This window comes from Lampetra fluviatilis, chromosome 19 (assembly GCF_964198595.1).
Source record: "Lampetra fluviatilis chromosome 19, kcLamFluv1.1, whole genome shotgun sequence".
Lineage (NCBI taxonomy): Eukaryota > Metazoa > Chordata > Hyperoartia > Petromyzontiformes > Petromyzontidae > Lampetra > Lampetra fluviatilis.
In genome coordinates, this window is record NC_136293.1 from 6020815 (window position 1) to 6048201 (window position 27387).

Genomic DNA, 27387 nt, shown 5'->3' on the forward strand with positions numbered 1-27387 from the left:
TGTGGGGACTAATGCCCTCACTCCACGGCGTGGGACTAATGCCCTCACACCACAGCGTGGGACTAATGCCCTCACACCACAGCGTGGGACTAATGCCCTCACTTCACAGCGTGGGACTAATGCCCTCACTTCACGGCGTGGGACTAATGCCCTCACACCACAGCGTGGGACTAATGCCCTCACTTCACAGCGTGGGACTAATGCCCTCACTTCACAGCGTGGGACTAATGCCCTCACTTCACGGCGTGGGACTAATGCCCTCAGACTACAGCGTGGGACTAATGCCCTCACTCCACGGCGTGGGACTAATGCCCTCACACCACAGCGTGGGACTAATGCCCTCACACCACAGCGTGGGACTAATGCCGTCACTCCACAGCGTGGGACTAATGCCCTCACACCACAGCGTGGGACTAATGCCCTCACTTCACAGCGTGGGACTAATGCCCTCACTTCACGGCGTGGGACTAATGCCCTCAGACTACAGCGTGGGACTAATGCCCTCACTTCACAGCGTGGGACTAATGCCCTCACTTCACGGCGTGGGACTAATGCCCTCACTTCACAGCGTGGGACTAATGCCCTCACTTCACAGCGTGGGACTAATGCCCTCACTTCACGGCGTGGGACTAATGCCCTCACTCCACAGCGTGGGACTAATGCCCTCACTCCACGGCGTGGGACTAATGCCCTCACTTCACGGCGTGGGACTAATGCCCTCAGACTACAGCGTGGGACTAATGCCCTCACTTCACAGCGTGGGACTAATGCCCTCACTTCACGGCGTGGGACTAATGCCCTCACTCCACAGCGTGGGACTAATGCCCTCACTCCACGGCGTGGGACTAATCCCCTCACTCCACAGCGTGGGACTAATGCCCTCACTCCACGGCGTGAGACTAATGCCCTCACTACACAGTGCGGTGATTCTATTACAATTGGTACCCGATTCTTGCTAAGATGCTTGCAGCAAGCGGGTAAATATTGTTTGCGGCCGTTTCAAAGCGGAAGGCCTCGTGTGGGTGACCGGGGTCGTGAGAGACGAAGCTGTGGGCCGTTTCGGCCCCGCGGGCTGCGGGCCACTGTGCCCCCCTGTGTGTGGTATGGACGCGCGCGCCGCGGTGGACTCGGGGAAAGGATATTCCAGCTCGAAGCGGATGTCCTCGTAGCGGTGAGAGAGCTCCACAAAGTCGTCCTCGCGGTTCTCCTCAAACACTCGCAGCTGCACGTCCAGCTCGTCGTTCTCCAGGTCCCTCAGCTCCTGCTCACAAAGCACAGACAAAGATCCCCCGCATAACCTTCAGTAGACTGTTGGGGCAAGTGCTGTTGGCGAGCACCTACGGAGGCCGGCACGGCGCACGAGGGCGTGGGTGGTCAACATTTGCTGCGGCTCATCATTGGAAACAATGAAATCTCAAATGAATGCTTACGTGCCATTTGGTGATTATGAGTCGTCCAATCGTCTGCTCGGATCGTTGGCCGGTGGCGGCGTTTGAGACATTCACCACGAGGCTAATCCTGAAGCCATCCACCGGCTCGTACGATCACCCACCCCGACACGAATGTCGAAACGTCGCCCATCAGCGGTACACCGACGACACCACGCCACATGAACTCGCTCAAGGGGAAGGCGGAGGGAGGAGGAGGCTCACCTGCAGAATGTCGACGAGGCCACAGCGCATGAACTCGTTGCGCAGGTGTAACCGGAAGTCGAGCTCGTCCACGGAGGTGAGGAGGGCGTTGATGAGCTGCATGCAGCCGACCTGCGAGGGGACACGGGACGCGGCGTCAAAACCGGGAAGCAGTCCGACCTCGTGCATTCCTAATTTCGTCTCGCTGGACCTTGTCCCGATAATGTTTGACGTCCTTTCATACGAAATGTCGCGTGTCTGATCGATACGTTTCATTGTGAGAATTGTTGCTCCACTACTGGTTCGCTTAACGATTATGAATTAGCGCATTAAATAACACCTGTATAGCAGAAATCCGATAAGCCGTGCTGATGTGAATCCTGTAATCGCTGGGGCAAATCTGCCATATGGGTCTATGTTAAAAGGTTTTTGTATTCTTGATAGTTAAGTCAAAAAAAGTATACAAATACGTTTCTCCTAGAACCGCTGATGGAAAAAAGCTATCTCAGTGTTTCTCTCCGCTCTTGCAGCTCTGTGTTAGCCCTGCCCACCTCTACGGATCGCGGTTTGCGGTTCGTGACGCGTTTTCAATTCGCCGCGGTGTGCTGGCGCAGTACGGGAAGCAAGAGCAAACCGCCAACATATCCGCAATTTACAGGGATTGGCGAATGATTGTATTTCTGCTGTACACGTGACAATTACATTTCTTCGGCTCCGTCGGGTGGCGGAGGGTCTTAACAACACACACTTGGTCAGATCATTGCGTGACCCCACCCAAAAATCAACTGTGCATTGGGAAACATCGGCTGCGTAACACACACGCACACACGCACGGTTTTACCAAACAGCGGTCACGTGGTGCCGCGTCGGGACAAGTTAACCGCGTCGCGCATGCTGCGCAGCTACCTTGAGCTGCAGGCCTTGCCGCAGGCCCAGCCCCTTGACGATGGTGCTGAAGCGCTCGCGGTTCTCCTGCTCACCGCACTGCGTCAGCGCCTCCAGGATCCGCTCGTGACTGCGCGCGGTGGTAAAGCAGAGCGCACGGCAAACAACGCAGGGGCGAGATGTCTCGCGTCACGGGCCCGCTCCGAAAACCCACGCCGCCAAACAAATTTAACACGGAGACGTTTTTTATCCATTTGGTCGAATTCTTTTTGAAATAATCAGCTTCATCAAGTGTCTCGGTTAAGTGTTTGGCTTGTGCGCGGTGGCCGGGTGGTGGCTCAAGAGGTCACGGGGCTCGGCTGGCACCGTTGAGATACGGGGTTAGAAGCCAGACAACTGCCTCTGCTTCAACCAGGTGTTCAAGTGTAGCGGAGTCAATAATGGTCTCAGCCCGGTGACCAATGACTGCGCAAAATAACCATCACATGGAATTTAATTCTGCACTTAATGCGCCTAAATTCCAGTTCCGAAAATTAAAAATATCGGCGTGACGATCGTGCGAATAAACATTGTCAGGGCGGGTGGGGAAGTGCTGCCGCGTAATAATGCATAACAGAGGTCACCTGAAGTGCCCTCAAGAGGCAGTTCTGTGATATCTGCTTTTGTGGGCCGTTTTCTCACATGGACAGTTGCGGTGATGGATTCCCCGCCTCTTCCCGTGCGGCCCCCCTAGGTTGTGGAATTCACGTCCACCAGATGCTCGGTCCGTGTCAGGTCTCTCGGCTGCTTCAAATCCTGCCTAAATGTCCACATCTGTTCTGAAGGCCCTTTTGACTTCCTTTAGATATTTTTTTTACCATTGGGGTTTTTACTTTACTTGGTGGGGTGTTCTTATCCCTCCCATAAGTGCACTTTAATTTCGTTTTCTTTTAGTTCTGTAAGGCACTTTGCAACATTCCGGGTGAAAGGTGCTTTCAAAGTGTAAATTATTATTATTACAAAGAGACCGATAGCACAATTGTGATAAAATTGTGGGCATATATAATACGTTATTTTATTTTTCACGAGAATGTCGAGTGTCGAGCACGTGCGCAGGGCATGCGGGGGCCCTCCCGGCGTGGCCGGCCACGCGCGGTGCCGCGCGGGACGTGGTGGCAGCCGGTGCACGACTCACGTCCTCTCCTCCTCCAGGATGCAGAGCGCCGACAGCAGTTTGACGGCATCGGCCATCATGGGGGGGTACGCGGGCTCGATGGCACGCGCCAGCAGGAGGATGCCCTGCTCCTCGCTCAGCATGCGCATCAGCCCATACTGCTCGCGGCAACACGCACGCACAAAGACAAACACACCAGATTTGGTGAAGCAACCACAGAAAGCTCAAGTGTTGAGCAAACACACGCATGTATCTAGGCCTATTTATTTGACCAATTTAGTGACAACTAAAACGTTTAAATAGGTAATTTCGGCGGTTGAGGGGGATCACATTATCATCTTGTTATTGTTATTATTCGCAATTAAGTTTGTGTATCCGAGAAAGCCTCACCGAGTCTCAAGACTCTTTTTCAGGAGGATTCTGGAAAGCTTTTTGCAGTAAGGGGTGGTCTTGCTGCCGCCGCTGCGTGATCCAATTGAATAATTTGCATGTACATTTTCAGCATGAGGATGTTTTGGCTAATAGCCGGTTATCTATGGGTGGAAACCGGAGAATCCAGATGAAACATATAGACTCCATACATAAAGGGCACCCAAGTTGGGATTCGAACACATATCCTTCTTGCTGTCAGGCACCACTGTGCCACCCCGCCGCCCTTCTGCTCACGATGCGTGCATTGCATGACGTGTTTAAGAATCGGGAGTCCTTTCACTGTGTGTGCGTTGTACGCAATCAGTTCACACGGGGGTGGAGTGGCAGAGCAGGGGAGACGTCACCTTGTTGTTCATGAAGGCCTTCAGGCACCGCACGATCTCATGCTGGTTCTTCCTCGTGATGTTCTCAGGTCTGTCGGCGCAAGCAGCACAAATGCAGAGACGTGAGCTACGCTTGTGGCTGGTGCAGCCAAGGGAAAGGCTGCCGCGTAGTCCATCGGACAACTACGAGTTACTGTTGGTAGAGTTTTTTTTGGGGCGCTGGGCCTGGACAGCGCACGAATGACAGGATACCGCCGTGCACGACAGGTCCTGCAGGCCGCGGGGCTACGTGGCGGGCGGCAGATGTCGGTGCGGCGATATCATTATTTGAATCGCGCTGCTGTGCTCCCGCGTTCATGCTGCCCGCCTTCGCTGACCCGCGCTGACCGGCGTGGTGAAGTATTGCCAAATAAACCCCCGTGATCCGCCGCACGGTGTGGGGAGGCGCTCATCCAGCAGTGGATCGACAAAGGGTGGCCCAAGTGTGTGTATAATACAAAAAAAACATCGTAGGAACATTTGTTGGAGAAGACTATTATAAATCCTAGTGAAGGGCCTTCACCAGCAATCTCCCAGGAATCACACCGACGTTGGGCGAACGTTGGAAAGTGGTTGGAACCGTTAGCCCAAGGTTGGCCAGACATTCCGTGTTAACTGGGCTATCAGGACACCAACCCACTTGGCTAGTTTCTTGTGAACATGATCCGAGTCGGAACTCACAATCATCGAGTGCACTCGTGATGAGTCCTACTGCCGATTCATCGTCACGCCGCAAGTGTTTTTTTTTAACAGTGGTGCTGCCCCGCGTACTTGTGCGAGTTCTGCAAGCTGTGGAGCATGTCGAGGAGCAGTCCAAGGCCCTCGTGCCCGAAATTTTCCACCCAGCTGCAAAACAGAACGACTGTTCATTCACGACATTTCATGGGAAACATCAAAACAACTCACATCTTCACCAATGACACCGTGGCCTTAAGAGGAAAAAATATATACAACGGGTAATGTGTCGTGCAGTGGCGCGTCTTCACAGGTTCTGAACGACAGATCGCATGGGGCACACGAATGTAAGGTAATTTTTCCCAGTCCTGCTGTACAACACTACCAGAGGGTGTAAGCATCACCCATGTGCATCGTCACATACAGGGCACATATACATTTCGATTTAAAGCTTTCATGACTGCAGGGATTCATCTTCTTGGTTCTTTCGGTAAAGTCACTTAGAAGGGAAGTAATAAAATAATAAAATAAAACATAATAATATATTATATTATTTTATTATGTTTTATTTTTAATAAATATAGATATATATATATTATATTATTTTATTATGTTTTATTTTTATTATTTTATTACTTCCCTTCTACGTGACTTTACCGAATGAACCAAGAAGGGCACGTATACATTACTATCACTAGTGGAAGGGCCCATCGTTTCTGCCTACTCCCAACACCCCCAGCTCCCTACCACTAGATGTGCATGGGCTGTGAGTCCCAAGTCACGGCCCGTGGGGCTGCATGCCACGGCTACCTGACAGGGTTGCTGTTGAGCGAGACGCGCAGAGACTCGAGGCATCCCAGTAGCCGCTCGTCCTGGATGCCGGCACGCAGCTCGTGGATGTACTCCTGCGACGAGGTGAGGGCATGGTCGCTCCGGCTCTTTAAGCCCTGCTCGCCGTGGTGGCGGTGGCAATATCACGCGGCGGGGACGGGGGGAGAGAGAGAGAGAGAACGGGTGAGACCACAGCCTCGAAAGCGCACGCCGCGGGCGGCTTTGGTGATAAGTCACACGGGCGAAGGCAAAACGACTTCCTAAGGGAGCCGACAGCTTTACCTTGCGAAGTTAGAGTAGCACGTATGGAATCGGTTAATGTTACGATTCATAAATTATATTTGGGTGAGGCCACACAACGATTTGACTACATCTGTGTCGTGATGACCCTCCATCACCCGACACAGCCAACCAAATCTAAATGTCACGTGGTGCACGAGCGTTTAACAATGCGCCGACTATAAATGCTTCAGCTCGTTGGTCAGTCGAAGAACAATCCTCACAACCGAAAGTGCCAAATTAATTAAAATCACGTTATTTATAGCTTGTTGGGGGAAAAACGGTGGCCTCGTGGTTTGTGCACCGTGCTCTGAACCCGGCGGCAACCTGGATTTGTGCCACAGCCATGGGTGACATTGGTGGTGCGTGGCACCCAAACAGAAGTCCTAGGCACGCACTGCCCCCCCACCCTTCGTCAAATAACCCCGAAGACTGGCATGGCATTGGGAGGCCTTCATCTATAAGCGGAATGACAGAGGGCTGTAGATTATCCTTAATACTTATATCTCTTTTCACAGTAGTTCAGCAGAGGTATTATCGACGCGACTTGGGAACGGTAGGAATTTGAACACTGCGCCCGAGTTCGAACGTCGAAGAATTGACCCACAACGGGCGACCCTCCCCCCCCCTTGCGCAGGCAGACGGAACAGCGGGGTCACCGAAGGCTCCGCTTCGAGAAACACCTCTTGGTGTGAATTTCCAACAAATCATCCGGCGTGCCGAAGTGACGGCAGCGGCCATGGGGGGGGGGGGGCCTGGGAACGCGTTGCCCCCAGCGTGGGACTACTCCGCGTGCCACTGTGCGTGTTCACCACGTTCGCGGAGGCGAGCGACAAAACAAAAACACCGGCGGCCGCGTGCAACGCGATAATTTGCAGCAAAAAGCCACTCTGCTGCGTTCTTCGTGGACAATGTTGACGTCGAATGCGCCAGGAAAAACATTTTTACATGCAAACTCTTTCCCGTTTTCAAAATGCCCCCCTCCCAGCCAGTATCTGACCTTCTGTTTCCTGTCATTCTGTCTGTCTGGATGCGAACGTGAAATAATCGTGTTTTGGTTTGCGATTTACTACGATTTTGGTCGAGCGGAGCACAATGTTTTCATTGGCGTGACGAGGAGCCGTAATCACCCTTGGCAGAATTCAGGAGAACAGCGCAGTCGGTCCGCCTAATTGACAATGCACAGCCTCCTGGCCTCGTTACACGGCTATCGAACTTTTCCTCCCTCCCCCCTCAGGGCACTTTTTCCTCCTTTTGTTTCTATCCATGTGTATTTGGTTTCCTCTTTCGCCGCCACCTTCCTGTTCAGCAAGCAGACAAAACTGTCCGCGATGGCCCCACGCAAGCGGCACGCACGCACAGCGATGCCGGCATCGGCGGAAGATTGAGTGATATTAGCACGCCGTGGGTTTTCGCGGTTGTGCCATACAAGCTTTCTCCACAACGTGCACGCGCGTTGTACGGCACGACATTCCGCAGTTCGCACCTAGTGCCGACAACTTTCCCGAAGCGGCTCCCGGGCACGCGGAGCGTCGCGCGTTGTGCCAAACGACGCGCGGAACAAACCCGAGAGCTCACGGGAAATTAGCATCGGGCGCGGTGTGACGTCGCAACGGGCGACTGCGTTTATCCGGAATGCGTGCGTTGCCGTTCATCGCCCCGCAGAAGCTGGGCGTTAGCTTCGGCAGGGCGCCACCGCTAATGCAGGTGCTTGGGATAACCACAGTTAATCACTCGGCATCAGGGCTTAATTTCAGCCGGGTCTGTCTGGGTTGGGGGGACCTGGAAAATACGAACGCACCCGGTACACCATGTCTAGCATGCCTCTCGCGATAACTGGTCACGCACCACCTATTCCCGTCCACCAGCGTCCCGGAAAATATTCAATGAGAAATGAAGCCGTGGTTAGCATCGTGTAGGTAATTATAACTGTTTACTGCTGCTGGCTCCTGCACTGCACACTGGGCGATGCTGTTCAATTTTTTTTACATCAGCCACGGTACACGGTGATCATATCAGTGCGGAGCGGCTTAGCTCCTGAGAGGCACGGAGGCTATTTACAGATTGTGAGGAGCTGACTAAATACATCTTCCGTGTGTCATCGCGAAACTCGCATTGGGACGCAAGGGCAGATTATTTGGAGGCCAGCGAGCGTATGTTTTGTTTGCTTTTCGCTTGCGGGAACTCGCGGAACCCCTCAATCCGGGAAAGCGTGCCCACACACGCACCCACGGCGTTCGCCAGCGGGCAATTGGGAGGAACAGCAGCGAGGGCGGGCTGACAGCACCACCTGCCGTTAGAAATCCCAACCAAAAATCCCGTGCCCGTTAAAGTGACGTTATTGACGTGCACCTCGTGACCTTTTCATTTTGAGTACCACTATGTGGGGAAAATCAACAGTGGTTGTGTCTGATGGATAAACTGGTCTGTGCCATAGGAATGTGGAATTACCACCACCGGCTCTGCACGGCTGTAAATGCGAGATGAGCACCAATGACTCAATGTTCATTCGGGCAGGAAATTTACTTGGACCACTACATTTTTTTACACTCCAATTACATCCCACCGGTTGACCTTATTAATAAAACTCCTGAACTATTCAGTCGTTTCAAGCTGGAGAGTTTTTTTGTTAACAAATAAAAGCACCGACATGTGTTGATCATTCAGCGGGAGGTGTGCGAGGTCTACAGAGGACAACGGCTAGCGTGGCTCGACGATGACGCATGCTGTGAGTGGCCAACACAACACCCACGGGGGGCAGCCTGCATTTTACGCAGGCAAGGTGAGTACAGTCAAGGCAGGACATTACAAATATACAAAGACTCACATGGCGCACACCTTCACACACAAAAGAGACAAAGACCCTCCCCGCCCTGTATAGCCTCAACAGATTGTTGGGGCAAGTACCGTTAGCGATAAACTACGAAGGCCGGCACGGCACACAAGTTGGGTGGCCAGCACCACGCCCGGATACCCCCTTTCCCCCCCCCAGTGGCGATGTTTGCACACCGCACCAGGTAATCATTTGAGGCTGAGTTGGCCTCGGGGATGCCCAGGACCGGTGCAGTTATTCGTCACCGGTCTTGGCCATGAGCGGCAATCAAACTCGGGTCACCGGGTTTGTCGCGCGGCACGCTAACCGTTGCACTGCCGCTCCCCGCAGAGAAAAAGGGGGATCTTTGTCTTTTCCTTCACGCACGGACACGCATGCACACATGGTTGTAAATGCACAACATTGCACAAATCGATTTCGAAATCACGAAAGCGCACACACGCATGATTGGCAATCACGAGGAATCGCAGGCTAAAGGAGCTGCATCCTGGCATGCGGTGCTGCCAACCCTCGCGAGCCGTCGAGCAGGTAGCGCGGGTTCGCAGCTTGTTACGAAGGTTCGCAGTTCGAACTTCGCGGCTGCCCCGGTTAATACCGGTGGGCGTAATCCACTTCCTGGTGGACGTCCCAAATCCCGTGACGTTATTCGACAAAAGAGGGGTGGCGCCGACGTCACGGACCAAACATTTCTGACCAAATTTGAAAAATGACACACCGCAAATCGGGAAGCACGTTGTGTAAGTGACATCGCCAACCGACTGCAAAACGACTGCAGACCGTGCCTGCGAAACGCAGCTCTGCACTATGACAACGGAGCGGAACGCAGGGCGAGGGCAGCACCATTGGCCAAGAGTCAGCAGCGTGCAGAGGCATGGAGGGAAGAGCCAGGATGGGTTCGGACAGGGGAGGGGGGCGGTGGGGGACACTTACCATGACCTTGCTTCCACAAAAGGGGGGTGGACACACAGGGGACAAGGGTACACAGAGTAGACACGTGTTCAGAGAGACAGAAATCAGGACCCTGGCTTTGCACATGACCTCATTGGAGCACTGTAAAAAAAGAATTACAACAATTCTTTCTTTCGACAATTTCATAAAAAATCAAAACAGGAAAAGAGACAATGTCCGCACGAGACGTACGAACGTCGGCAGCAGTGACCGCTCACTCTGGTCAAAGAGAAAACAAATGACGAAAAAATGATTTTGTCCCTTCTGAAAGAAATACTGCGCAGGGAGGACAATTTAAGTGAAATATTTTCGAAATAGAATCCCGGGGAGTATTTTGCTGCAGTTGCTCCTGCGCACGCTGCGGAAAAGGGCTGGGCAGCCTGTTTACGGGCCGCGGTGCGTTCGCACGACGCTAGCGAGCGCGCCGCGTGACCGCCTAGAGTCGCCGTCGGTTTCCTGTCTACTCCATCGGCGAAAGACGCAAAACACAATGGCCTTTTTTTTGTTTTCGCCCCGCAAAATCCATCCCCCTGCGCGATGCTGCTGCCCCCCCCCTCCCAAGCCACCCTCCCACCCCCCAACTCGAATCCGCGACCGTAGCGCGCCGCTAGCGACCCCTACGCGCCGACGCGCCGCGTTCCCAGGGACCCGCGTCGCCCCCCCCCTCCCCCCCCACAGGTGATTCCTGTGCCCCCCCCCCCCGCGGCCCCCCCTGCGGCGAGGCATTCTAGCAACCCAAAGCCGTCATTCAGGACGAAAATAGCTAGGCAGGGTCGTAAGCAAACCGAAATAACGAGGCAGGCTTGTAAAGCAAAGCAAGCGCCGTATTAATAAGAATGAGGTTTTTATGGGCCATGTGGCTCAGCAGTAGAGCAAGTCCAGATCGAGCGGGGTTTAATCAGCCCATCATCGCTCCGGGCTCGATAAAACAATTACGGATGGCAGTTGTCCTATCGATATATTCGCCCCTGCCATAGGAATGGGGAATTTCCACCACTGGTTCAGGGCTGTAAACAAGGGGACGAGCACGAACGCCAGAATGCCCATTTGAGCAGGAAATCACCACTCGACTTTATCTTTGAATCCTATATCTTTTTAACGTGGCTTGTTCCGCATTACGTTTAATGTGGATGAGCTGTAATGTCTGTTTTTCATTTTTATTGAACAATTGAGTTTACGGGGAAGACGCGTGCGCGCGTGCACACCAGTGCGTGCGTACGCGTGCACGCGGACCATCACGCACACTGCCACGAGTTTTAAAACCCTTTACGCGCCACAATGAAAAGCAACGCCGCGTGGGGATGCGTGCAAGCGGTTTCCACATCGGACGGAGACGCGGCCGTGAAATTGCATTAACATTTACGATGCGCGCACTCCATATAAAACTAGACAGACCGAGGATGATAAAACTTTCATAAACCCACGCGTTTGGTTATTAAATTATAGTTTATATGAAGCCGAGAATTTATTGCAAACGTCTATTAAGTTATTTAGAATTATACGGACTTTCAGTTTGTGAATTTTTCGTTGTGCAAAAAGGCTGCTACGATTTTATGTACTCGGCAACTGAACGTGAAAATAATAGTAATGATACCGTGCACACCGCGTTCATAGTTTGAAGACGATTGCTGGTCGCGATCTTTTTGGACACGATGACAAACGATGTGCACACGACCATTTCACAGGCACATCTGATCCCGACGACTCCAATATCGATAAGAACATAATAGGTGACATTTTGGTTAGGTGCCCTCCTTCATTGTACAGTGGCCCTTCCGTATTCGTAAAAATTGGCAAAAACATCACCTCTCACATGACATTTACTTTTAGGGCCACGGTAACATTGATGAGTGTTTGTTATTTGTGATTAGACACCACTGCCAATGCAGCAGCAGCAGCAGCATCACAGCTAAATTTGTCCGATATGGACAGGAGTGATATCTAAACGGTTTCACAGCTGCCTTGCCACACAGGCGAGTTACAGACCAATGTGGCGAGGTCCAGCTTGCTAAGTTCGGATGATGAGCGCACGACATCCGAGGTCTTGTTGACCAGCTTGGTTTGTGGTCAATTTGTGCTCTATTCTCTTAGGTTTTTTCGGTAAAGTCACGTAGGTAAAAAATTAAATTAATAAAAGTAATAATAGAAATAGTGCTTTATTATTATTTTATTTCTATTATTACTTTTATAAATTTTAATTTTATTTTTCACCTACGTGACATTACCGAAAAAAACCTAACCGTATGAATCCTTGCAGTCACGAAAGCTTCAAATCTAGAATTTGTGATATGCATCTCAAGCTCACGTATATATGAACGGGCCTCATGCGGCAGGCATCCCGATGGGACGCCGACTGATCAACACTGATACGCAGGGCGATGCTGTTTTGCTCGTCGGCATGATCACCGTTGAGCGGCGTGGCACAATTACCGTAAATCCGATTAAGGTTTTTCATGTTTGCAGTGCACAGCTCTTGGAAGCGTTTACGCGTTTAATCGCGCGTCGTTCAGCGCGATGTCCGACACTTGGCTCCGCGTGCTGGCAACAACTGCAGGAAGTGAAAATTCAGTTTGATTCGTGGTGCAACCTGAAAACACACAAGGGAGCTACGCAATAATGGTGTGTGTGCGTGTTGTTGTTATGTGTGGACGGATGTTTCCACGGAGCCCACTGCCTCAAAGGACCCGCGGCGAGCAGAGAGATTGCTACTCACAGACTTCGCTGCGGCGTTGATGTACTGCATCACCATCTCACGCTTGATCACCAGATCCTTCTGCCGCAGCGGCGCCTTGTGCGTCTCGTTCAGGTTCATGTCCTCCTGCCGAACGAGATCGAGGTCAAGAGGTCAAGAGGTCATCGGGGTCAAAGCCGTCGACGACAACACCTCACCGATGCAGTCTCCCTCGGCCAGAGCCCGCGGCCGCTGCACGGCAAACGCGGTGAGCGCATTGGGCAGTGACGCGGCCCAGCGGTAGGAAAGCCTCGCCGAGACAAGCGTAGTAGCAATAATAATAAAGAGACCTCCAAGATCTAACCTGGACGGTATTTTACCATCTGCCGAGGGCTGACAAAACCCTTGTGGTCAGCGTGAATCGCCATCTACTACCTGGGGGCGGGGCGCACACGAGCTGGGCCCTCAAGGGCCCAAGATAAATCTCACCATCATCTTCTCGAAGAGCGCCAGCACCTCCTTCTCCGACAAGACGCTGGGCTGGAAGGGGTTCGGCGAGGGCGGAGGCTGCTCGTGGCCGAGGCTGGGCTGGTGCCGGGAGGAGGGCACGACCGGGCGGTCCCGCTTGCTGCCCGCGATCCGGATGCTGGAGAAACGGTCCAACTTGGTGGGGGGAGGGGGCGGTGGAGGCGAAGGGGCACGGGGAGGGACACCGGGTCAATGACCGGGCAGGAGGGCACGAGTGGAGCAATGCCAGAAATCCAATTTGTACGACTTGTTCGCAGTCGTTCACAGGCCTTTTTCAATCCGTTGCTGGATGGAGGCCTCCCCACGCTGTGTAAGCCGTGGGTGTTGTCTGACCGTACACGTCACCGCGTTGGTCAGTGTGGGTTGGTGAAGGGCTTCAGATGTCAGGACCGGTTTAGATATCGCTCGCCACTGATGTTAGCCGTTGCGAGGAATCAAACTCAGGTCACTGGGCTCATAGAGCAGCATGCTAACTACTGCGCCAGCACTCCAACCCAGTACAACTATGAAATTGTATATGTAATCATTGTTAAGAGAATGATCATAGCCATTTAGCTTTACATTTTGATAACTCGAAATGTTATGGACAACGGCCACAGTTATGGGTTTTGTAACATAAACACGGAACATCCATTTAAAAGTTTTACGTGAAAGGATGCGGTTAGTTGTTAGTGATGTTGGCGCAAAACATTAAAACTGCTCGAGTTTGCATCAAAGTGCACACGCACCGATTTAATCACGAACCGAACCCGTTGACGCACACGCGCTCGCCATCGCGACCATGCTGCCGCACTGGCGGTAACAAGGCCAGAGCCGTCGAGCGCTCCCACGGAACGATCACGATGTTAAGACGCGAGGTCAGGCTGTGGGGAGCATGCGGAGCTCGCAGAGTCACAACAGTCCGGTGGGGCTTACGGACGTCGCTCGGAGCCGTCGTGATGCACAAACAACAACAACAACAAGCGTTTGGTTTAATAAACGAGCACACGGTAGGTCGTACGCATGCAACAAGTCGGGGGGTGAGGTCATGCAGGTGCGCGCGTCTTATCGCGCGTCAAATGTCTGAGCATTTCCACGCATGGGCAGAGACCGGCGGCCTATCCGCCGTGAACGTGCAGGGTCCAGCCGGCCGTGAGCAGACATGCGCGAGGAATCCCACAAATGTGAATGACGCAGCGGCGCCGCTGCCACTGCCGCCACTGCTGCCCGCTGCTGCGCGTGTGTGCAAGGCGGGTGACAGGGCAGCTGCGGGTGATGACGGGACGGGAGGAGAGCGTTGCTTTCTGTCAGATTTTACTTTTCCATTTGGACAATTGTAAATTTGAAGTTGCCTGCTTGGCGGTGCCTGGGCAGATATGAATTTGATTTCAAACTGGTCTCTGTGCCGTGCTTTGCAGTTCAAAAGGAAAGGTTTGCACACCATCCATTTGGGTAATAACCCCCTCTTCCATTGCTAATATTAACTCCATAGATAGATACTGTTCGGAGAAAAAAATCATGGGGTTACAAGAGTTACGCAGTCAAATAAAACAAAACAAGGCATGATGCTTTGTCTTTCGTATTATTTTCAGAGGAGGTTGCAAACGTTCCTTTTTGAGCAGCAGTACCCTCGCCAAGGAGTTGTGCGGAGCGGCACGGAGCGACGGTTGACGCCTCCGACCGACCACAACTGAGAAGCGGGGCAAGATTGAGGGTTGACGGTTTCGATTCGAGAACCAAATTCTTTGGTCTGTCCCATCTGTGTCGTCGGCATCGCCAATTTCGCTCGTCTCCGAGCGCTTGGCGACGGACGGTTCGCACGAACGGCGATCAATCGACTCTCACGCATGCCGACGCACGGGCGCGCGCGCGCGCAAGGGGTCATCTGCGGTGGTCGTCGCATGCTTAGCAGTAACCGCGCAAGCCGGCACAGATCCACTTGCACGGCCTCGAGCATCGCACACCTTACCAGCGACATATCGTCTGTCATGAGTTTCTTTATGTTCTGCTGAGGGACACAGAGGTCAGAGGGAGAAGAGAAAATGAAAACATTGAGAAAGCGTGGGGGGGGGGGGAGGAAAAAAAACACCAACACCCGCAGAAAACAGAATATTGCAAAAACAAACCAACAGATAACCAGCGAGCCACCGCGCAGAGCAATTTATTGATATCAACTCCACAAATCCCCACAATTCAGAGTCACGATTGGTTCGGGACTTTGACCCCCGAACGAATCGTGACACTGAATCGTACGTAATAATTAAATATTCAAACTATATTCGAGTTCCGAGTGGAAACTCAAATATAGGGATGGAGTCCAATAGTACTTTATCCGGAGCGTGTCGGTGACACGGACAGTGACACCCTGGACTGCCCCCTTGCAAACGAAGATATCCCATCTCATGCGACTATCCAGGTGAAGTATTTTAATAGAAATTAAATTAAGAAATCTGTATTAATTGACGAATTCGCTCCACCCCGAGCTGCAACCAAAGAAGTTGAAATGCATCAATCTTAATTTTAGAACTTTCGTGACTGCAGGAATTATTATTTGGTTCTTTCGGTTATCACCAAGATACATACATAGCGAGAGCAACACAGGTAACAGAGAGGGGTGATCGTCTCTGTGGGGTGGCCTTAAATAGACAGGGGGGGGGCGGAGGCAGAGAAATGCATTTTCAAGGCATTGTCAGTGAATCATTTAACACTCGAGTTACTCGTGAACGTTTGAAAGCAGAGCAGAGCCAAGCAAATGACCACAGAGAGAGAGAGAGAGCCCAAAGCAGTGAGTTTTGTGGAACTCCTTTGTGATAGAGGTGCGTCAACTCACTTCTTTGTAAGCATACTTGGTGGTTCCCCACCTCAATATACATATATAAATAAAAACTTCCAGAAAATTGAAAGTGATACAGATCTATATTTGAACATGCTTGGTCTATGACCTCATCACCTGGCAGAATGCACATGATATCATCTGGTAATGGAAGCTAAGCTGGGGTTGAGCCTGGATAGCGCATGGATGGGCAACCACCGGGCTGACTGTGGGGGGGGGGGTATTGCTGCGTGGTGGTCGGCAGAGGGCAGTGGAGGAAACATTAATTTGTTGTACTGTGACTCTATGCTCCCACGTCTACGCTCACTGCCTTCACTAACCCGTGGTGATGACCGGCTTGGAGAAGTATGGTCAAATAACTCTCGCGACCCACACCTCGTGCAGCGGTGGACTGACAAAACGGCCGAGTGGCAGTGCGTTTTCCGCTTGCTACAGCTGTTTGCGGTTCGAGCCCCACCGGCCGCCCTGGTTAATACCGCGGTGCGCAATTCACCAGTAAACGCGACCACTCGCCGGCCGCTTCACGGCGGACGTCAAAGGTCCCGTGACGCCATTCGAAAAAGAGTCGGCCGTGTGTGCCGGTGTCACTTTCCAATTTTTCCCCCGAAAAAAGAAAAATCGTAAATTACCCACTTGGGGTAAAAACCACACAGCCAGCAGCATCGCCCGCGACTGGCAAACTACGCTCGTCTGTGACGCAGAGCCCCCCCTTCGTGATTGGCCGCTGCTAGGAGTAAGTACGGAGCCAACACCAAATGTGCTCAACTGCCCTTGTAATTATCCAAAGGGGCTGTATGTGCACACGTATCCGAGAACCTTGACGGTGACCCTGATGACACCGCTAGCGCGCTCAATGTCCTGCACCTGGCCACTCCCACCGAGCCGGTGGCCAGGTGTGGGGGAGCCGTCAGCTCTCGAGGAATCGGGTTACTGACACACACAAAGCCTCGTTTTAATTAACCGCCTCACACGCACAACATGCATAAATCGACAAAGATCCCCCCGATATAGCCTATAACAGACTGTTGGAGCAAGTGCTGTTGGCGAGCACATACGAAGGCCGGCACGGCACACGAGGGGGTGGGTGGTCAACACCACGCCCGGCCGCCTTTGTCGCCCCAGTTCTGATGTGTACGCACCGTACCAGGTACTCATTTGAGGCTGGGCTGACCTAGGGGAGGCCCAGGACCCGTTCAGATATTCGTCAACGATGTTGGCCCATGAGCGGGAATCAAACTCGGGCCGCCGGGTTCGGCGCGCAGCGTGCTAACCACTGCGCCACCACTCCCCAACACTAATGATTGGACTATCGCGTGCACGCACGCACGCAAACGCGTAATGCATAGCAACAACCGTCGCACGCAAAACACCATGCGGCATCAGTTTCAGGTTTCGCGGGGTTTCTAATGTTGGGTTTAATAATTCACTGCCAAGAATATGGGATTCACCGTCACACTCCATGGGTTACCAACCATGCGTGACGTAATGCGATTAAAATAACCCCCCCCCCCCACCATATGTCAGCTGGTGTGCCATTAATTAGGGATGTAACGATTTATCTCAGCCCCTTCGCCACGTTTTGCGACTCAGGGATCCGTCGATCGATTCATTATGTCAATGTCATTATTTTAGAATTGTGGTGCACTCTAGCGCTTCTAGTGGCTGGAGGGCCACACGAACATTTCTTTTCACGTACAGACCTTTGTCCACTGCTAGATGACGGCCTTCCAAAGGCCGTGTCGGTCGTGGCAGTTGTAAGGCCGTAATTTTCCACATGCTGGTCGGTGTGGCTTTGGGGTAAGTGGTTGCCCCTGGACCGGCTCAGACATCACCCGATGCTGGCCGTGGCCGGGAATCGAACCCACGTCGCAGGGTTTATCGTGCAGTAACGCAACCCACTGCGCTGCCAATCTACCCCGCGTGAACCAATTGCGTACAACGTACACACAGCGAAAACACTCACGACTCTTACACACGTGATGCAATGCGTGCACCGTGAGCATTTGGGCGGCAGGGTGGCGCAGTGGTGACACGTGTGCCTCACAGCAAGACGTTCCTGAGTTCGATCACTCACTCAGGTGCCTTTCTGTGTGGAGTTTTGTACGCCCTCACCCCGTTCTGCATGTGTTTCTTCCGACTTCTCCGGTATTCTCCCATAGATAAGAACACAGTGTAACTTTGTAATGGCCAAATGTATTTGGCCAAATATCGGTATACAAAGGATTGTTTTCAAAATGACTCAATTGGGATTACATGCCCCCCCCCCTCCTTCTGAAAACTCGGCAGGACCCTCCTGAAAACGAGTCTTGAGACTGAGGGAGGCTTTCCTGGGTAACCAAGCAGTGAGCATATTAATCAATTGTAATCGATGGATATTATGCATCCTATGATTGATGGTGGTTAGCTGACCTAACGTTCGATTCCTGAGAAGGCTTGCGTTTGCCTTGCAATGAAAGACACTCAACAACAGAGAATAAACATTCCCCTGGCCTGTAAAGAGAGAAAGCAATTACATATTAGTTTTTTAAAATAATTTAGTCATTTACGCGGAGTCACTGGGACCCAAAGCAATGAGGGGCAGCCAAAAACCCTGTGAATCCAAGGGCTAGCGTGCAGGCATCTGTAAATGAGAATGTTTTAATTCCCCAGTTTTATCCCAATTGTGTTATCTGTGCCATGCCTCGAGACGTAAAATCCATCCGGAACTCTTTGGAGTAAGCGATGCAACCCTGCCATGGTGGTAGAGAATGGTCCGCAGAAGCAGATATCACAGAGCTCCCTCTGAGAGATCCTTTAAGGCAGGGGTAGGGAACGTCTGGCCCTGCCAAGGCAACCGCAGGCAGGACTCGAAATTCAATAAATCTAGGAGCAAACCTGGAAAAGCAGTTGCGAGTAGCAACATCATCATCAATACCAGCTAACATCACATGCCTCACCAAAGAGAAGCAGTTCCAGTCATCGCATTAGGGGTGAGTTAATTAAATGTTTGACCAAATATAACGGGCAAATTTTCAAGTTGATAATTTTGTATGGCCCGCGAATCATGTTGTAAATGTCCAAATGGCCCTTGGCAGAAACAAGGTTCCCCACCCCTGTTTTAAGGTGACCTCTGATTTACACCGGGCCCAAACTTTCCAACCAGCCCCGACACTGATCGTCATGTTTGTCACACGACGGTCAAATCGTTATTAATTCTCAGAGCTTGAGTTGAGCAAACTGTAGCCAAATCAAGTACAACAAACTAAGTAACATGTGATTTTTTTTTGTACAGTCATTGGTGACTGAGCTGAGATGATTAACTCACTACACTTGAAAACCCGGTTTCATCGCGGCGTCTGCAAGCCAGTTTTGAACCGAGCACCTCAGCCGTGCCAGCTCGGCTCTCCGCCCTCTGAGCCAACTCAACAACCCAACCATCTGGAAATGTACAAATGACGAGTCACCCGCAATGCCGCCGCTGGAAGTCGCACGTGCACCGACCGGACCACTAAACTTAAAAACCAGCGCTCGTAATTCACCAACAAAAAAACAACGGTTGTTGTTTCAGAAGCCTTTGGAAAAAATCTTTTCAGTCTTGGTTGGGAATCTTTTCCCCCGTTCGCGGAAGCCACCAGAAACCAAAATCCGGCCACAAACGTTGCCGAGCAGCCACAGCGCCTTGCCCGCAGCCGCTGCCGACATAAACAGCCGAATGGGGCGGCTACTACTGCGCCGGGGTATATGCGAGGTCTGGACCGCATCGTTAACCAAGGGCTATGTATGGAAGCCAATAACGTAACGCTTGTGGAGCACCGTTCCGAATGGGCCCCCGATATGCTGCAGCCAATTCCTTAAATACCCATCTCGAACCGTCTCAGCTGATCCTTACCACTAAACTAATGAAATTCTAAATTGCTCAACAGGTCTCAGATTGACCGACTCTCTGCATTCGAATTTCTAGGGCTTTTGAGCCCTTCGAACCATTCCACCAATCAGCGCCTTCATCTCACGGCCCACCAATCGATTGTGCGCTCGCGGGTAGCCAAGCGTGCAAAGCTCGCTTTTTAACTTGTCAGCCTACAGCTGACCAAGGTGCACTCGCAGCGAAGCCTGATTACAGGTTGTGGCAGTCGTGGTTGTGCGGATCTCTGACGTACGTATGTTGAACTTCTTTTGCACCGTACGTTCTCGGGTTGTACCGCGCGTTGTTCGGCACGACATCCGACGTTCTGCTCTTCACGTGAAGGGGCGAAACGTCGGACGTCGCGCCGAGCAGCAACGGCGCGTGGTACGGTCTGGAAAAAAACCACCGAAAGTAATGAAGAGGGAGGCGGCTCTCCGCGGGAGCTGAGCGCGTGGCCAGCCCTCTCCCGCGTGTGGGATAATCTCGGAAATTATTTTAATTTCAACTATTTATTAAGTCACGTGATCAAGTAATACTGTAACTCACAACTGCTCCATGTGTATCACGACCTCGTTTACTCTTACTACGGTGCGGCAGACGATGTGTTCTTAAAATATAATGGGGGGGGGGAGGGGGGGTTGAAATTTGTGTGTAAACGTTGTCCGTGCGGGCCGATTTGAATAACCGAGGCTAAAGGAAAGACTCAAGGGTTTTAAGGCACAACTGTCAATAAGTAAAAGTACCGATACAAGCCGACACCTTTCGATTTAAAGCTTTCGTGACTGCAGGGATTCATCTTCTTGGTTCTTTCGGTAAAGTCACGTAGAAGGGAAGTAATAAAATAATAAAAATAAAACATAATAAAATAATTCTCACGACGTTTCGACTGAAACGTCGCGAGAATTTTTTTATTATGTTTTATTTTATTTAAAGAACCAAGAAGATGAAGCCGACACCTGTCATCACCTTCTGATTCATCTTTGTCCTTGCGAGATTGTGTTCTGACCAATGCTGCGGCTGCCTTCCTGCTGCCTCTTTCTACACTCACTCCTGTCCCGGGCCATGATCGGCACATCCGCTCCACAAGTCATTCACATACCAGTTCACCTCTTCGCACAAACTCTTCCTACGCCTGCCCTTCGGTTGCCGTGCCGGTGCCTCGATGTTCGTCACATTTTTTGCGACAGGTGCCGTGGTTTGCGCACAGCACTTTGAACCCAGTCATCTAAGTTCAATTCCAGGCCATGGTTAACGCCGGTGGGCGAGTGGCATCGGAATTGGTGCCGACCGACTCACTTCACCAACCTTGCACTGGAGATGCACGGTGAAGTATGGTCAAGCAACCACCCATGATCTACACATCCTGGCGGAGGCCTTTATCCAGCAGATAATTGAAAAATGTCTGCGAACTGTTATTGATATTATTATTTTTTATAAACTGTTAGACTTGTTGATTTTGTGTGCAGGTGTTACGTGGCTTGTTGCTTTGCAAAGCTGTGGCGACTGCTTGGGAAGGCCTTCGTCCGGCAATGGACTGATCTTGGCTGCCCACGATGATAATTTGTCTAACCGAGAATGATACATTTTGGTAAAATTATAATTCTATTTATGCAAGCCCCTTTCATCAAGGATCTCAAAGCGCCGCCGATTGTGATGCGACAAGCATTGCTCTCTGCGGTAGGGTGGGTGGGAAAACAGTTGCTCGCTCCGGCGTGGATCAGACAATTTGGTGACGATGTTGCTGCTGTTGCTGCATTGGCAGTGGTGCACAAGCACAATCAACAACAAACTCAACAACAGAGCGGGTCGTCAACCTTTCCTCTACCAGGCCCGCATGCACCCAGGAATGTCGCCCTTCAAGCACTCCCTGTTGCATCAATTGCGAGCGCCCCAGATAAGCCGCGTAGTGGGCGCTTTAAAAGCACAAAAGAAAAAAAACCCGCGCGAATTACGGAACACAGTTAAATTGAATCCGTTATAATGCACAAGACGCCTGTGACTTAACTCGGCCCAGAATGCGCCAAACCTAACCTGATCTTGGAATCAGTGCTCCGTTATACCCAGACGAGGTCACCCTGCCAGCATTAGGAAGCCACAAACCACTCGGTAACATTTTGGTTGAAAAATATTAAATCACGTTCTTAGGTTTTTTTTCGGTAAAGTCACGTAGGTAAAAAATTAAAATTAATAAAAGTAAAATAAAAAAAATCACGACGTTTCGGAGGCAACACAAGCTTCCGTCTTCAGGTGGAACCGTCACAGCACGATAGCTGTGTTGCCTCCAAAACGTCGTGATTACATTTTTTTTTATTTTACTTTTATTAATTTCAATTAGAAATTTTTACCTGCATGACTTTACCGAAAAAAAACCCTAACAATATGAATCCTTGCAGTCACGAAAGCTTCAAATCTAGAATTAAATCACGTCTCTTTGGGGCGAGAGCCTCACGTCGTGACTCTGCTCTGGCTCGGCCTCCAACGCGGCTCAGCTCAGGCTCGAGCTGCTCACTTGCTTCAGCTGAGGGCTCGGCCTCAGGCTCAGCTCATGGAAAGCCTGAGTGTGGCTGGGACCAAGCTCAGAGCCGGTTCAAGTTAAAGCAATGACTGTTGAGCTGGTTCACTGAGCCCGAGCCGAGCCTTGACTAAATACGGGTCTTCGTACGAAGTCCGGACGAAGGAGTGCATCACTGCAAAAGTGCTCCGCTAGGTACAGGAATCCGAAGTATGTTAAGATGGAGATAAGGCAGTGGCGGCAGTCAGAGATGGGAGAACTGCTTCCCTCCAGATTCCTTCATATGCATCGGTTTTAAAATATTTGCCTTGCATTTGCCCATTGGCTCGCGGATCATGTCAATACGTGTAATTTCCCCTGTTGGTAATTAGACGTTCTATGGCCCCTGTTAATAATTGGACGTGCTATCGCAAGCCAAACAGTCGTGTGTTTTCCTGCGCAAGCAGCGCGTAACGCGCTTACGAATCATAATTCAAGCTACCAGTGACAAAGGCTATTTATTTACCCAGCTGCATCGCTGGTTCTTCTGCAAGTATTTGACAGCGCAGGTCACGTATCTGCACTTCAGAGAGGGCCAAAGAAAGTTCAATGTTATTTCTTTATTTTTACGCTTTTTTTTACCCGGGGGAAAGCCTCAACGAGTCTCAAGACTCGTTTTTAGGAGGCTTCTGCCATGTTTTAGCAGTAGGGGGGCAATGGTGTGGCCGTGCGTCATCCAAATTGAGTAATATGCAGGTAAGTTTTCAGCATTGGGATGTTTGACCAATACTGGTCACAATGCACGGGTTTTTGTGCTTTTTTAGCTCTGGAAGGAAACTGGAGAACCCGAAGTAAACCTATCAGAACAGGGGGAGAGAACATGCAAGCTCCACGCGGAAAGGTGCCCGAGTTTGGGATGGGACCCAGGAACTTTCTCGCTGCGACGCTCACACCTTACCGCTGCCACCGCAATTCCACCTTGTTCTGAACGACGCAAGAAGCTTGAAACATCTGATATGTGGGGTGGCCGAGTGGCTCAGGGGCTATAATCTTGAGCTAATAAGGTTGAGAACCTGGATGTGACTCCAGGATTCAGCCACTTAAGATACAAGCGTGCTCTGCAGTGCAGTGTAATTGATGGTGTCATCCCAGTCACCAATCACTGCACAATCGCAAAGAGTCGATTGAATTTAGCCTGCACGAGATGCGACTTATTTCATCTCCGAGATGTAAACACGCCGATGTGTATTGTGGCCACCGGATAGATTTTAATCGACGCATCGGTGCACAGCTGCTCATTTGCTCAAGAGGCGGAACGATGGCGCAAAGGAGGACTTGGCGGGAGAAGCTTGCCCCGGCCTCATTGGTCAGCCGCCAAACGACGACCGACGGACGACAAAAAAAACGGCGAAGCAGGGGTGGCTTTGGAGAGGGAGGGAAAGAGGAAGGATGCACAGCCGATTAGCGGCTGCCATCGGGGGGAAGGGGGGGGCAACTTGTCTGCTGCGATTAGGAGTGACGGGGTCGGCCGGTTGCAGGGTTGCTCAAAGGTCAGAGGTGCTGAGCTGCCACCGCTGAGATCCTTGTTACCAATGCAGGCAGCAGCCACCTGAGATAAACCACCTGTGATCTCACCAGCTGTGATCTCACCGCCTGCGATCTCACCGCCTGCGATCTCCCTGCCTGCGATCTCACCGCCTGCGATCTCACCGCCTGTGATCTCACCACCTGTGATCTCACCGCCTGTGATCTCACCACCTGTGATCTCACCACCTGCGATCTCACCACCTGCGATATCACCGCCCGCGATCTCACCGCCTGTGATCTCACCATCTGCGATCTAACCGCCTGTGATCTAACCACCTGTGATCTCACCGCCTGTGATCTCACCACCTGCGATGTAACATGCACTAGTGAGTGCATGTTTACTGGCCCGGTCACCAACAGCTGCATAGAAACTCCACCCCCCCCGCCACCACAAATTTGGTTTCGCACTTAATTTTCCTAAGCTTGCAAAGTATTCATTAAATATAATAGCGCTCCGTTGCAAGCCACGCAACGAGATGTCAGACGACGCCCGATGTGTGATGTCGCGAGGTGACGTCACACGCGATGACATCATCGGGAGGTGTGACGTCGCGAGATGGCGTCGCACGTTGCTCTGTCGCCTCACAATGTTATTCATCGCCAGCGTTTTGGCAACCTTAGCCCGCTTTTCTAAAGGGTTACTCCCTAAATCCCCACGTAACTGTACACTGAACGTGATTATCCGCTGTAAAACACCGGCTGGCAACACGCGAGGACGTTGATCGTGACGACGGTGGGAGATGGGCGAGCTCGCCGATCGGAATGCGTCAACCTTTAGCGACAAACGATTAAAACCGCAGGGCCCGCTGCATGCATCGTAATAATGTGCGCCTTATCACTTATTCATCGCCCCCGATTGCGATGGACTGATTTGGTTTCATAGACGGAAGTGACACGTAATCATTTTGTTATAATGGCGTACGGGAAGTGACCAAAATGCGGTTTCCACAGGTCAAAATTGGTGCACGAATTAAGCGCATTTATAAAGGAAGGGGGGGGGTTGGTGGGGATAACGAAACGTGAGACTGTGATATCTGGTGACTGCGCTGTTGATTTTCAGATCAGTGTCAAGGAGACCTTCCTCTTCATGCCACCGCCACTGTGGCCGCTGCTGCCGCTGCCGCCTGTATTCTGCAGTATCCGCACAGATGCATTCTGCCTCCCGTGTCCAATCGCCGCCCACACGTGGCGTTGTCAATCAAGCGCTCGGCAGGAGACCACGGCAGTGGCAACACGATCGCAGTAAACAAAATGTTTTCATCGCCGCCGCCGCAGCGTGCTCAGAAACCCTTCTTCTCTGTGCGAGTCAACAAAAGTTGTTTCTCAAGGCGTGAATCACGAGGCCGGCATAGTGAGCCAGGTGAGTGAAAGCATGTGTCATCTTAGGCTTTTCTAAAAAAAGAAAATGAAAAACTGACTCATTGTCAGACTTTCCAGCGCGCCCACATGAGTCCGTCTCGAGCGGGGGAACGCACGCGTGTTGCGCAATCGCAGCTCTGTTGAAACTGCGAAAGCGGACAGCTGTAGGCAGAATTACAAGGCGCGATACTGAACTGGCGCCAATGTGTACGTTATTGAAATACTGTAAATGGTAACTTTTGCACTCTTAAGTCGCCCACGGAGCAACCTCCCATCCATGTCGTCAGGGGGCAGGCGACGGTCCGTGTTAGGTCACCAGGGTGAAGTATGGTGGGAGGGGGGGGCTTCCGCTCCGCACCGCAGGCTGGGGGCAGCGTCCTCGGTGCTGGAGAGGAAAGGGGCGGACTTGGGAGCAGACGTCCCTGGGTATGGCCAACGGGCAACTGCGTTCGGTGACGGTGTCTCCTGAAAGATCCTCTTGGGGAAGGCAACGCAGGGCTTTCCGACTGATGGCTCTGCCAAACACCTGCCCGATTGGGCCGAGGACAAAAGTGATTGCAATGTGTGTGTGTGAAGAAATATTTAAAAAAAGGAAATAAAATAGGCGGCTTGTGAGTTTTTAGTCGGTGGGCCTCGGCACGACGCGTCGTGACTAGGGATAATGGCCGACGGTGGAGACGAATAACCGAGTCGCAGCCGAGGGAGGGAAGAGCTTAGTCGCAGGTGCGAGATCAAGTTGATTTTGTTTAACCAGGTGAGAACTAAAGAGGCCCGGGATGAGCCTTAATCGCAAGGGTGACCTGGGGCATTAGACTGCGTGTAGGGGGCAAAGACTCGTGCTGTGTATATCCCGAGTGGTTCATTTGCGGGTCATTTTAGAATTCGGAAAATTTGCACCCCGACACCTGCACACGCCCTTGCGGACAACTTCTGGGGATCCGTAACATCCACTCCGAAGCAGACTGCACGTACCATTTGTCACGGGAATTACACCCCGCAGTAGGATAAATAAGTGCATCGCAGGACTTTGATAGCTGGTGACGCCTTGGGAGGGTAGGCTTCCATCCAGCAGTGGATAGACGATGGCTGACGATGACGAGTTTTAATAATTTTCCGTGAAAAAAAAGATGAGCAGAGTAAACTGGTAATCTTGCTGTCATCTCTGCCTCCGGATACACCTGGGGGGTGGGTGGGGGGTACGTCACCGCCCGCTTGAGGCTGATAATCTTGGCCCGCTGACAAGCTGGGGCCCTGCTGCCCTCCATCACCCCTCTGCAGCCAAACACTGACAGTGCAGAGTCACCTTGAGCGGGGCCGCACCGCGGGTCCCCAGCCAGGGGCATTTCCCAAATTAGCCAATCCGACAAACAAACTTTTTAAAAATCATCGGAATAAATACACAGGGCGGGTGTCATTGTGAAGGTGCTCGCGTACTGTTTAAAAACAAAATCGGAGGAACGAGTCACTGGTTTGACCCCGCGCTGTCATCGGTCAAACATTGGAATTTGCAATCCAGAGGTCACAGGTCCTATTTCCTGGTGCGGCAGTTTAAAGAACGGTGCGAGTTTCATGAATCCTCCCATCACCTCGGCCCACCCAAACGGTATAAATGGGTACGCGCAATTAGTCGATCGGGGTTAATTGTGGGTACTTGCATCTCACCAGCGTGAAAGAGCAGGCCAAATACAGTTTCGTCGTGGAGGCTAGAGGAAGCTTATTTCTGTATGAATTACAGTCCAAATTGGTTGACGTACTATTCCCAAGTGACAAGCCACTTTATGATTTCACTCATGATTACCGACATCCGTAAAGTGTCTGGAGTGTACGTCCCAACTCGTGGAACAGCTGCTGCGCACAACACATTCAAAATCAGCCCAAATCTGGTAATCATTGGGTCACTATGTGAAATGCAATGCTTTCCAAAGTTCCTGCAAATGCCACCGATGGCAAACGTCACGAATGGGTACGTGTGGGGCACAATCTCGGCCCAAGAAGGACAGAGAGAACGACATTTAGCCACCGGTAAA

General features: G+C 51.6%; 1 protein-coding gene across 1 annotated transcript in view; it reads right to left on the bottom strand.

Annotated features, from left to right (window-relative positions):
- LOC144937514 (protein diaphanous homolog 2-like) overlaps positions 1 to 27387 on the bottom strand; it is a 79266-nt gene that overhangs the window by 38839 nt on the left and 13040 nt on the right. Inside the window, 10 exon segments of the mRNA XM_078864759.1 lie at positions 1143 to 1261; positions 1653 to 1763; positions 2538 to 2646; positions 3691 to 3827; positions 4446 to 4515; positions 5235 to 5309; positions 5949 to 6085; positions 12743 to 12847; positions 13190 to 13363; positions 15177 to 15215. Of these exon segments, the coding sequence (XP_078720885.1) occupies positions 1143 to 1261; positions 1653 to 1763; positions 2538 to 2646; positions 3691 to 3827; positions 4446 to 4515; positions 5235 to 5309; positions 5949 to 6085; positions 12743 to 12847; positions 13190 to 13363; positions 15177 to 15215 (1076 nt within the window).